Here is a 13721-nt window from a genome sequence, read left to right on the forward strand (position 1 = left end):
ACGTGTACCTTTCTGATTTTAATCCATGCAGTATTTCCTTGCTCTCTTCACACAAGGGTCCCTTGGTCCATGTAAAAGTTCCACAGGAGTATAACAGAGTGTTCTGGAGTTTCCTCGAGGTTATCCATAGATATGACCCACACAGTCAAATGCTTTTGCATAGTCAATAAAACCTAAGTAAATGCCATTCTGCTACTCTCTTCTATTAGCCAAGATCTGACATCAGTAATGGTGTCCCTTGCTCCATGTCCTCTTCTGAAATCGAGCCTGAACGTCTGGCAGCTCCTGTCAATGTGATATTGATGAGATTGTTATAATCACGTATAATTTGAGCATTGTCAGACTATCTTTCTTTGGAATGGATAATAAATATGGATCTTTTCCTGTCAGGTGGACAAGGAAGTATCTTGCAAATTTCTTGGCACAGATGAGTAAGTGCTTCTAGTACTTATTATCTTGACGAAATATTAATTGGTATTCCATTGGCATTCCGTCAACTCCTGGAACCTTATTTTGGCTAATGCATTCAGTACAGCTTGAACCTCTTCCTTTAGTTCCATTGGTTTTTGCTCATTTGGAAATTCATATTTATATTGTGCTTGCTTATAGGATATACACATATTTAAGGAATATTAGGGGGAAAGGTAATAATTCATGCTTGATGAGATTTAGGGAGTGACAGAGTTTTATGAGATCAAGAATGACCCTCAATATAAGATTATGTGAAATAAGTGACAGTAAATCAATCAAGGTAAGAATGAGGAGTGAGGAATATATCAGATATTCAACTTCTAGTTTAAGCCAGTAGTAGTTACATAATCTGGTGTCAATTTGGGATTTGAGAGGATTATGAGGATTATGAGTGAAGGGGTGGAGTCTGGCCTGTCAATCAAGATATAACCAATGAAACCTGTGTGGGCATAGCTTTCTCCTGAGAATTCTGCGAACTCCAGTATTTCTTCTTTGGAGGCAAGAGACACCTCTCTCTCTGCTCACTCCCTGCAAGACATCCCTATGGAAAAGCCACATGGATTTACCCTGATGCAGTCAGAACTCTGGACCTGGAGAAACCACATGGAGACCCTGGAGAACCACCTGGAGAAACCACATGGAGACCCCTGCCAGCGGTGAGATGCTTACAATGCCACTGGATCTATAAGACTTCCCACCCATTATCCTGTGATCTTCCTGCATTCAGCATCATTGCGCGTGTTTCGTGAGTCTGCAGAGGACTTTACAGATTGGTGATAATCTTTCTCTACAGTGTAGAGTCCACAGTATCATACCTGATTTGCTAAAAGAACAATTGTGAGGATGGCCCAGGACCAGGCCGTGTTTTGTTCTATTGTAGAGGGTCAATATGCATTGACACCGACTCAGTGGCACCTACCAACAATTATTAGGGTGAGAAATTTTCTATGTATATTCCATGAGAGATATTGTCTTACCATTTCACTTTGGCATATGTGTTAGCTTAGGTTCTCTAGAGAAGCAAAATCACTGAAGCGTGTATATATTTGAATATAGAAAGAAATTTTTAGTAAAAATGGCTTACACAATTTTTAAGTAGGCAAGCCCAGTCTGGTTCAAGTCAGGCTTCTCCTGACTAGTGGAAACTGACAAAGCAGCAGCAGGATGATGAAGAGGGCGCAGGGGGCACAGGTTGGTGAATGGAGAGATGAATGAATCTGAAGTCAGTCCCCAGTAGGCAGTCCACTGATGGCACCTTGGATCAGCACGTAATTGAGGGAAGCTGACCCAGATCCAATCCAGTAAAAGGTGAGAGGATCACAGAGAACCTGATTGATCAGTTTCTGTCTTATACAAATGGTCATACACCCCCAGAGATTTCATCAGGCTGTGACCCAATGACATGCTGGGCTCTACTCCACCCTCAACCAGCAATGTGTAGTTGACGTAACGCCTAACCTTCACAGAATATACTTTTATGCCAGCCTAATAAAACAAGCAGAGGAAATTCTTTTGTTTCTTATACTTTAGCAGATGTATGCTAATGTCTGCGTAACTATTTTAAATGAAACATGCTATTTTTTAGCTTGTTTCCACACTAAATGGCTCTTTTCCTTGGTTAAAAAATCATTTTCCTTGATATTCTTTTCAGAGTACCTTCCATTTATCTCAAGACAGAAGTCAATAAACAACTAAAATAGCATTCATGACCTATACTATTAATTTTTTAGGTACCAGAAAGTACATTCACCAACTGCTACTTCTTAAAATTATACTCCCATTTGGTTTCTGACCTTAACGAAAATTAATTTTACTGGAAAAATAATAGTGCTTCAGTGTTTCTTTGAGAGAAATCTTTGGTTCATGTTAGTACAAATAATATGAAAAAGTTTTAACTTACCAAAAGTAAACATGAATAATCAATACAATTTTATTTAGAACATATAAAAACATATTTGACACTTTCTTTTTAGTTTAATAAGATGAAGTATATATATTATTTTTTTTAATCTTTTTATTGGGGCTCATAAGGCTCTTATCACAATCTGTACATACATCAATTGAGCAAAGCACCCTTATACATTCGTTGCACTCGTCATTCTCATAATTCACCTTCCACTTGGGTTCCTGCAATCAGCTCGGTTTCCCTTTTTTCCCCCATCCCCCTCCCTCCCCGATCCCACTCCTGGTCCCTTGATAGTTTATAAATAATTATTATATCTTATCTTACACTCCCCGGCGTCTCCCCTCACCCGCCTCCCCCCATTGCCCATCTCCCAGAGAGGAGGTTACACATAGATCTCCGAGATCGGTTCTCCCTTTCTACATGCCCTTCCCTGCTGGTGTCGCCACTCCCACCGCTGGTGCTGAGGGGTTCGTCTGTCCTAGATTCCCTGTGCCTCCAGATCCCCACTGCACCACTGTACATCCTCTGGTATAACCAGGTCCGCAAGGCAAGGTAGGATTGGGGTCATGATGACTGGGAGGGGAGGAAGCGTTCAGGAACTAGAGGAAGGTTTGAGTTTCATTGTTGCTACACTGAACCCTGAGTGGCCCATCTCCTCCTCACTACCCCTCTGGAAGGGGTGTCCAGCTGTCTACAGGTGGGCATTGGGTCCCCATCATGCACTCCCCCTCTTTCAGGGTGATGTGATTCTCACCACCACACCTCCTTTGTTGTTGGAGACCTGGTCTCCTCTGTCCTTCACGGTCACCTATGTTGATGTGCTGCTTCCGTGTGGGCTCGGTTGCTTCTGGGCTAGATGGCCGCTTGTTTGCTTTCAAGCCTTTAAGTCCCCAGAAGCTATATCTCTCAGTAGCCGGGCACCATCCGCCTTCTTCACCACACTTGCTTATGCACACTTTCGTCTTCAGCAATTATGTGAGGAAGGTGATCACACAATGATTGTTTTTGTTCCTTTGTATCTGCTACATGGTCCATTCAACACCTTGTATTCGCTTAGGCCGTGTGCTTCTTCTCTGTGGGCTTTGTTGCTTCTGAGCTAGATGGCCGCTTATATGCCTTCAAGCCTTTAAGACCCCAGATGCTATATCTTTTTGATAGCCGGGCACCATCAGCTTTCTTCACCAAATTTGCTTACACACACGTCTGTCTTCAGTGATCATGTCGGGAAGATGGGTATCCTGCAATGGCTGTTTAGCAGGGCGAGGTGCTATTGTATTGGGGGATCATGCATGAGGAGGCCCAATGTCCATCTGCTACCCTACTACTGAACCTATAAATATATGCATGTAAAGCTATTGCCCCCATAATCATAAATATATTTACATATGTACATGTCTGTATTTACGCTTCTCTGTATGCACTTTGCCTCCTACTCCTTTCCTCTATTTCCTTTCGCTTTCCTCCCGACCCATTACCATGTTTGGCCTTCATTTTGGATTCAGTAATTCCTCTCAGTTACCTTGCTCTTGGTCACTCCCTTCCAGTCCTCCCCTCCCCTCCCTCCTCTGGTTTTGAACCATTCGCTGTTCCCTTGTCCCTGTGTATTCCTAATTCCTCAGAGGCATAAGTGACATTTTAAGGGTGTGAAAACTATGTCCCCTTTCATATCCAATTCTTTATAAGTTGTAGTATGTCAATTTTCAGATGATAGTGGTTAAATATATAAATTTATCATTTTTCTGTATTATTAAATTCCTTCTGAATATGTTTGTGCGTGATATTTTCAACCTTGGCACAAAGAGTGACTGAACATCATTTTCAAATATGTTAATGTTTCTATAAAATTAACTCAAAATGTTTTTGTACATGGGAATAATTACATTTAATATTTTTAATTTTTAATGTGATTGAGCAGCTAAGATCATCTCTTAGTTTTGTTTATAATGATTTCTTCTCAAATTTTTAAACCACTTTCATCAGAATTATTAAAAATAAAACCATGATGAGAAACTCATATATCCTAAGTTGAATAGTATATAATACTTCTTACCATGGTGTATCATGGCCTTTGACCAAAATATCTTTATGTCAATGTCGTAGCTTCCAAAAAAAATTTATTTTATAATCATATTTACATCTAGTTGTTTTTAAGACACTTAAATTAAGTATACTTGTGTTTTAAAATCTAGAACCATTCAATATAAAAGTGCCACTGTTTATGGATTTCAGTTCAGTTTAGATCCTTCTTTATTTATCCCTTTTAATCCTTTGATGCACTAAAATTAAGTAATCACAGAATGCCAAAATGTCAAGCACAATGCAAGATGCTACTCTCTTCATTGATAGGTAGAATATAGCAGTCCTACTCGTCAGTTCTATGACTTGACAAAGATGAATGAGTCTCCATTAAGTAATTACACCAAAGTAGTATCTGAATTCTCAAGGCCACAATCGTACATCCTAAGCACACATGAGCAGTTAGCCTTCTCTGTGCCTATACAGCCAGTGCAAACGTTATTTGCACTACATTTTAAAAACAGCACGATTGTGAGTTATCCCACTCTTTTGCATGTGCTTAGGTCAAATATTGCTTTCCATACTATGGATATGAGTGTCTGACTTTAATTTAAAAATTTGGAACAGGCTTTTAAGGAGTGTTTCCAACAGGGATGATAGAGTTTTGAAGCAGCCATCATGTGTAAACTGAGTAACTAATGACTTTGAATAAGCAAATGATTATGAACTTGGTATATTCTCTGGTAGCTGCTTACTTTTGCTCTATTAGGGGAAAGTCAATTTCCTAAGTTATGTCAGAGTTAATATAGCATTATACACAAAAAATTTAAATGGAGAAACACCTGGCAAAATTTTAAAAACCTTTTTACTTGTGTAACAGTTAAACTCACACATTTTAAAAATATGTGCAGATACAGATGTCTACTTTATAAATGCCACATACAGGATGTATTAAGAATACTTACTGAACACAATTTTTCCTCTTTTAAATATAAATGAAATAGAAGAAAGTTGATAAACAAGTAGACATTTTGACTATGATGTAATACAGTTCATGTACACTTTTATTAGGGGAACATTTACTATATATAACAAGATAGGATACTATGTTTAATGACATACACTCAATGAGGATCAGGAAATTAATGTAACGATAATCAGTAACAGCAGTTTTTCAACAATATATGTTCTAAATGAGAACCGTAGATTTGGTTTTCACAGTCAAAGCAACTAGACTGACTGAAAAGATGAGTAATTTATAAAAGAATCCATTATGATTCATATATATATATATATATATATATATATATATATATATATATATATACTATACCACTCAATGTTCTCTTGTAACCATATTCTTAAAATCTGTTAAATTCAAATCTATAGTGTTTTAAAATTAGGCATTTATTTGCTCTTATTTATGATCAAAATTATCTAATCTGTGTTCCAAGTCAAATAGAAAGCGATACCTGAAATTTCAAAACATTCCTCCCTAATACTCAACAAAATTTAGTTTTTCCTAATGATTTTAAAATGTAATTTAATCAATGTAATTACTAAACCGTTATAAGAACAGATTCCATACATTTCCCCCTTAAAGAATGGTGCGTGACACTGACTCACTTTCAATGCACAGTAACCCTGTAGACAGAGAACTGTGCCACAGGTTTTCCAAGACTGAAATATTTCTGGGAATAGGATTACTATGGCATTTTTCCTGCAGAGCTACTAGTGGGCTTGAACCAATGACCTTTCAATTAGCAGTAGAATACTTAACTCTTGTGCCAACTCCGCTAATCATTGAAAATACTAGGGGGTACCCCACAACACCTGAATTGTGCTGGGTAGAGCAGAGCTCTCGTTGTGTGCATTTCTCCCGCTGCTAGGCGAGCATCCGACAACTCACTCTGAGTTAGTACACCCAGTGGCATCAACTGGGAAGGTTCTCTTTGGTCACTGTGAATTTTTTTGTAAAAGCAGTTTCGCTCAAACATTGTTTTTGGTGATGGCCAATTTAACAGAACTGCGTGAGCTATGAAATTTTGTTTCCTGATCAGGAAAAATGCTGCAGAAACTTGTCTTGTTAAAGACAGCTTATAAGGACAGTGTTATGATACAAACTCAAGCATATGAGTGATTTTATCATTTGAACAAAAGGTGAAGTGACTGAGGACAAAATTTGCTCTGAACGTCCTTTCAACTTCCTAAAGGATGAAAATTTCCACTCGTAGTGCACTTGGGAGTTCCTTCCACCCAGTCACACTATTAATCGAGCTTTCTATTTAGAGGTTCTAAAAAGATTACCTAACAGTGTGCAACAAAAAAGGCCTGATTTCTGGCAGACAGGGGACTGGTTTTGCCACAACGCACCTGCTGACACAGTCATCTCAGTGCACCAGTTTTGGCAAAAAAGCAGCAAGTCTCTCCTTCCCCACACACCTTACTCACCTGACATGGCTCCCTGTGACATCTCTTTGTTTTTGCAAATGAAGAGGGACATGAAAGGGCAGAGATTTGACAGCATAGAAGAGGCGAAGGTAAAAATGAGGGAAGTGCTGTCAGTTATCCAAACAGAGGAGTTTGAAAAATGTTTCCAGAATAGGATTGTAGATTTGTCAAATGTAATAAGTATAATGGAGAGCACTTTGATGGTGATAAAGTTGTTTTGTTAAAAAACATTTAAATACCTAACTTTGGAAAAATATTCTTTTTTTTTGTACCCCCTCCCTTTTTTTGGAAATGCTACTGCTTACACTTGCTGGTTGGAGTAATGTGTTCAAAGGTCATGACAAAGTTCAGAAGCTAAAAACGCTCTAAGGCAGTGGTTCTCAACCTGTGGGTCACAACCACTTGTGGGGTGGAATGACCCTTTCACAAGAGTTGCCAAATTCATAACAGTAGCAAAGTAACAGTTATGAATTAGCAACTAAAATCATGTTATGGTTGGGGGGTCACCACAACATGAGGAGCTGTATTAAAGGGTCGTGGCCTGAGGAAGGTGGAGAAGCACTGCTGTAAGGGATAATCTATTTCTGTAATGGTGGAAAAATAAAAAGAGTGATATACTGAGGATGTGCTGAGTCTATCTATACGTATAGTTTCTCCTAATTTCAAAATAGCTTTATGAATTCATTTTCTCTCATGAGTGGTTCAAATGCACAAAATAGGGAATAAAGGAAATTCTTCTGTAGTGAATATATCTCTAACTAAATTTAATAAATATATTTCATGACATATTTATATTTTATCCTTAACATATTCAATAATGGCTAACTGCATAAAAGAAAAAAACAAACCACAGGTTGATTATTTTAATGCCACCGCACCCCCTCCCGCCCACAGGCTGATTTTGTATGACTAATCACACAAAAATGCTTGTTCGTATCAAAATATCCTCACAGTGACTTATTCTTATAACTAATAGAAAGCAATCATGCTAACACTATACTTACTAATTTTCTGTGGCATGCTCATTCTCTGAACAATAGGTAATTCTTAAGTTATAAATATCTTTAAACTAATATTAAGCATACAATTTACTTCTAAATTGATGTTAAAATAAATTTTAAAAGAAACATATTTCATAATTTGATGGGGCATTTTAAAAATAAATTCCAGTGCTAATATATGCTTCTGAATGATCATCTTTATAATCTGATGGTATACATGTGATATTGTCTAGCATGGCTCTTTTTTAATTTAACAGAATTAAAAACCTAAGAAATAGTTCTATACTAGCACATATATTAGAGTTTTACTGTAATCTTAATTAAAAATGCTAACTGTAACAACAGAGTGTATTTTTTTATTCTCTAGTTTTAACTGTAAAGCTAAGAAACTATTTTGTAGCATAAAGATGCTTAATTTGTCACCACATGAAGAGCTACTAATCATGAATACTTTAGCTTGACTGGTACTGAGAGTAACAGTTTTAAAAAGTAAATATCAGGATACATGAAAAATGCCAAGTACTGCCTTGTAAATGAAATATGATTTTCATCATTTTACATATTCACTTTATACACATGCTAAATACTAGAGTAAATATGACTAAGATTTCAAAGCACTGTAAGTTCCAGGTTCCCAATATATGAGTACATTTTCTTTATTATTTTTGTAAATATTGTAAGATGAAGATCCTATAAAAATTATAGTACCAGCCTTTTTTTAATCCCTGTATCTTATAATTAGTCCCTGACTAACATGAAATTTAAAGATCTTAAGTATTAAAGTGTTAAAGACTGACATGATAACCTAACGGAAGATAAGTGAGTATATTTGGGACAATATGTCTTCATAATTGTGAAGAAAATGATACTTTGCTAATAAGTGACAAGCAATCATTAATTTGTATGAAAGTACTTTCCACAGCTTTAAAAATTGGTAATTCAGCATAATAAAGCAGAAACACTAAATATGCAAACCCCCTAGCAACTCCTAGGTAACCAAAATTCTGCAAGTATTGATACATCCTGTACTACGGAAAGCATGCCTTCTTTATACAATGTGGTTCAGAGTAAGGCTTCAGGCACACAATTTCATTTCTCTAAGGTCACCATTCTGGGGCGCTGTCCAGAGGCTGAACACTAATACAGTAAGGACAACAGATACAGTGTAAGGAAAAAGAAAAGGAGGGAGAAAGAAAACATGGAAATGATATCAGAAAATAATTGGCTCCTTTAGTCCATTTTTCTTACTTATACCACATACCCACAGCCCTATTTCTTTGGGCCCAGATGCAAGCAGGACTTAACTGTGTGCTGGCTGCTTTATGTAACAGCAATGTATCCACCGTGAAATTAAAATTAAATTGCCATCAAAGCAGATTTTCAATGTCATCCCAAAATCTAGCAAACTGTGCCACGAGGAATGTGGTTTGCACACGTCTTGTCTCGGACGTGATCTTAGTGCAAGGGAAAAGGTGGCAATGACAATAAAACTACTTTTTTTTAAAAGTAGAAATTATTATTTTTAAAGATTGCACAGTAGTTATGCATCCTGAACAGTAGTTATGCATCCTGATTCTGACAATTTTCATAGCTCAAAACAAAAGGCCTTTATTGAAATTACGTGTTTCAGCAGTTACTACACTTTCATGAAGACATTAAGAAACAGGTGGCTGGTGAGCTAATGTATACGCTGCCCTATCCTTGCTGAATCTTTCAGACCACTTGCGAGTTAATTCGAGGTAAACACCTGGCTTGTGAGGCCGATAATCCAGGTATACAGTATTACCAGTTCTTTTGGGAACAGCTTTTTCGATCTGCGTTCCTTCGTGCCACTCATTGAAAGAAGTGATGGAAATGACACTGGGCTGGGTCTGGAGAGCTGCGCTCAACGCAGTTTCGTAATACTTCCCGTTGACTCTGTTGCGGGTGTTGTGAGTGTTCCATGGACGGATGCTGGTGTCGATGTATCCTGGGCCCACACTTGGGATAAATATTAAGTTGTAGCTGTCACAAAAGGCTTTCAGGCTAGCCCAGTTCTGATGTGATGAGCCATAAGTAAAGCCATTGGTGGCGAAGTATGTGTACATTCCATCAAAACCACTGTGAAGAATTTCCAATTTATGTTTCTCGTCTACTAGAAGTGCAATAAACAATCCATCATAAGGAGTATTGCGAATGCTCTGAGACCCTGAGGCGGTTAATAGATTGGCCCATTTTTCAGACTTTATGATATAGGAATCATAGACATAAAACATCGGAAGAGCATTGCCTGTCTTAGTCTTGTACCTGTAAAAGGCTGGGTGTCTTCCATATCTAAAACACAAACATATGTGAAAGCAAAATGAATATTCATAACTCTCTTTCCATAGACAAAAGCTGATAATGTACAGAAAATGAGCTTAATCAGTGCAACTGAAGCACACTGTTAAACATCTTTGGAGAAACAGTTATATGAGTGTAATAATCAAAAATGATTATTTAATTGTATATATTAGGAAATGAGATACTGGGTACATCAAGACATAACCAAACCAGAAATTAATTATTTCACGCTGAGGTTTACAAATGATGACTAATGTCATAAAATTCTCATTAATTTCTACAAGACTACATAAACTACTTTCTGTATTAGTAATAAATGTTCCATTATTGCTGACAAGTTTCTTTGTGAAAGTACAGCATCTGTCACAAAGTATTATCAGTGAAAGTTTTCAACAAAATGTAACTGCATTAATAAATTATTTCCTTGTAAATAGACCAAAGATAAATAAAATCATCAAGTGCTATAAAAACAGCTCAGATGTCATGTTCTGAAGCTATGTTTTAAAACACAAAAGTCAACAATCATAAGATTTTAAGAAATACCATTTATAAATGGCAATATAACAAAAAACATAGAGCCTATTTAATATGCAAAACAGTTCACAATAGTCATATTTAACTATTCATCTATAAAGTAGACTATCAGGATTTCAAGAACATTCTTCTAAATGGTTATGCCATTTATTACATAACAGTTTACAATTCTTTTATTGAACATAGTGGATCAGAAGTTATTAAAATCTTTCAAATATAATTTAAATCTACTCTTCCTAGACCAAAACAACAAGTAGAAGCTATAACTAATTATAAATACAGCAGAAACTTACTTGTCTATAATATATTTCACATTTTTATACATGTTTTGATCATCCCGATTACTATATGGCTCTATGTGAAATGTGACCTGAAACAAAAACAACAAAATTGATTAGAGGAAAAGTATCTATAATGTAAACATAAAAATGAATGCATAACCCATTTTTTATGGATTAACTTAATAATCTTAATAGAAAATAAATTTTTATTGAACATATACATTACCAGAGAACTCTGCTAGTAATAAAATACATAAGGGAATTCCTCTAAATAGTGTACAAAAGATTGTATGCTTATAGTTCAGTTAATCTTTCCTTAACAACCGAAGAAGGTAGTTATTATTATTACTTCCATTTTCTAAATGAAGCAATTATAGCTAAATATCAAGTCACACCAAATCTAATGCCATCTGCTTGATTCCAACACAGTTGATGTATTCCATGGGGTTTCCTACAGTATAAATCCTTTGAGAGCAGACAGACTCAACTTTCTCCTCACAGTGTGGGTGGAGGGTTACAAAAGTGGACTTTACAGTTAGCAGCCCAATGCTTTCTTCACAGCAGCATCGGACCTCAGTGATTTGCTCAAGGTCATAAAGCTGTGAAGACGTCATCTGAATTCAGAACTGACATTCTCATAATGGGCATTCTTCATCTTACACACTTATTTTGCTTAAAAAGAAAAATATAAAGTAAACATAGTCTGAAATCTGGAGTGTTTTTTTGCCCCCAGTAAATTTACACTTAAATAGAGTCAAGAACAAATTTATGTAAAGGACAAATCTTTCAGTATCATTAAAACAATTAAAAATACTGTATGTTTGTCACACAGTAACAATGGGTAAAGCTGTAATTTGTGTAAAGGTGACGCTTGTCAGGGCAGGGCATGTCAAATATGTTTCACAAATAGAGAGCACTAGAAAAGTAGTTCAGTTTGCATCCCGTCGACGGAAGGAACACTTCGGAGAGCTGTAAAAGTCCAGCTCCACCTCCCGAATTTGCCTGAGCATGCAAAAGAACTCAGAATCTATACCCAGAAAAAATAATATATATTAGTATTAAAAAGGACAATAATTTTTAAAACTGAAGTTATTGGTATAATGGCTACACGATAGTAGAAATTAGAATAAAATATTTAAATATATTATGTACAGATATAATTTTTTTAAACGATGAGCAGGTTCATTATACCAGAAAAAATGATTTATGGTTGGTAAAAACATTTTGAATACTACATCTAATATTCTTAATATTGTTAAGACTACACATATCTTCACTTTATTTATATTTTTACTAACTGAACAAGAACCACCAAAATATTAATGACAATCTAATAAGCTTATTAATACAGTTCCCAGTTTAAGTTTCAGGCTCCAGGACATACTTAGGGACTGGAGACTGGTAAGGCACTGCAATATAAAACCATTGCTTTCAATTACCCAATTACAGTGAAATGTATTTTACATTAGTCAGTTCTACTAGTTTTCACAGAATCAATTTAAAAGTCAGAAAGCATTTAGTGAAAAATATCATTTTCTACTTACAGTGAAGTGAGATTATGTAGATGTTTTTGTCAGTAACAAAGCAAGGTCAAATTCATTTCTGCAGTACACTGTTAGTATTGCCGATGTGGCTTATTTTTTCAGCAGTTCTGATATTTCCTTTTTAACTTCAAAATGAAAGAACGATTGGCAAGGATGGAGCTATTTTCATTCTTTTATATGTTACCTTGGGTTAGTGTTCCTTTTGATGTAGCATTGTTATTTTCTAAGATTCCATTTTTATATGCAAAGGATACCATATTTAAGAAAATAACCAATTTCAAATGAAATTTGTATTTAAAGATATAACTTAAAAATGGCATTCTTTTTTGTAAATTCTGAAGATCAATATATTTCCAGCGCAAAAAGCCATTACTAATAACGAAAAATATTTGACAATTTTGCATTAGCTATTTTTAACTTAATTGCAATATAACTAATTACTTTTTAGGTTTAATCAATATTGGGATTTAGTCCCTATTTTTCTCTTCCTTTTAGAAAAATCTGTAATATTTATATTTAAGTTTTAAAATGAGAGGATACGACCCAGAAAATTAAATACTTATATTATTTTTAGATTAGTGAATGAAGATCATAAAATCAGTTTTCACTCTATGCTAATAAAATGCTGACTTTGCCTGTTTTTTCTTCACATCAAAGCCAAAGTAAATTGTCCAAAGTAAAAAATATCCATATTCTTTTTTCTCTAACACCTCTAGCTCTGCTCCCCACCTCACCCTTGGATGCAAACTGGATGTGGGTTTATCTACATTTATGTGGTACCAAAATACTCCTACTTTTATCCACCTTAGTTTATAACCGCCAGTAGATTGCAAAGTCCATAAAAGATAGAGATAATTTTAATTATTGTAAAAATTATATATCAGAACACTTTCCAATTCAGTGATGTACAATTGATATCCATCACACTGTATTGTGCAACTACCATCAACATTTGCAGTAATTGTATTTTGCAACCCACAGTCAATGCTAGCTTTCCTATCACCATCAACAAACACTGCTTCCTAAACAATGGCTTCCCTTAATGTTTTTGTCCTACCCCTGGTAGCCACTGGTAACTTTGATCATAATTTCCCTTTTCTCATTATTTCATATGAAATTTTTAAAAGTCCCTATTTTATCAAGCAAAAACCCAGGGACAAGGGAAAAACAAGTGATCTAAAATCAATGGAAAGGA

General features: G+C 35.7%; 1 protein-coding gene across 1 annotated transcript in view; it reads right to left on the reverse strand.

Annotated features, from left to right (window-relative positions):
- Window positions 1-2746: 2746 nt before the first annotated feature.
- Window positions 2747-13721, reverse strand: part of MANEA (mannosidase endo-alpha) — a 37765-nt gene continuing 26790 nt past the window's right edge. Inside the window, exons 4-5 of the mRNA XM_075554759.1 lie at window positions 10995-11071; window positions 2747-10158 (exon numbers count right to left, since the gene is read on the reverse strand). Coding sequence (XP_075410874.1) covers window positions 9501-10158; window positions 10995-11071 — 735 coding nt within the window. The 3' untranslated portion in view covers window positions 2747-9500. The remainder of the gene's footprint in view (window positions 10159-10994; window positions 11072-13721) is intronic.

The sequence above is a fragment of the Tenrec ecaudatus genome, chromosome 7 (genome assembly GCF_050624435.1).
Source record: "Tenrec ecaudatus isolate mTenEca1 chromosome 7, mTenEca1.hap1, whole genome shotgun sequence".
Taxonomy (NCBI): Eukaryota; Metazoa; Chordata; class Mammalia; order Afrosoricida; family Tenrecidae; genus Tenrec; species Tenrec ecaudatus.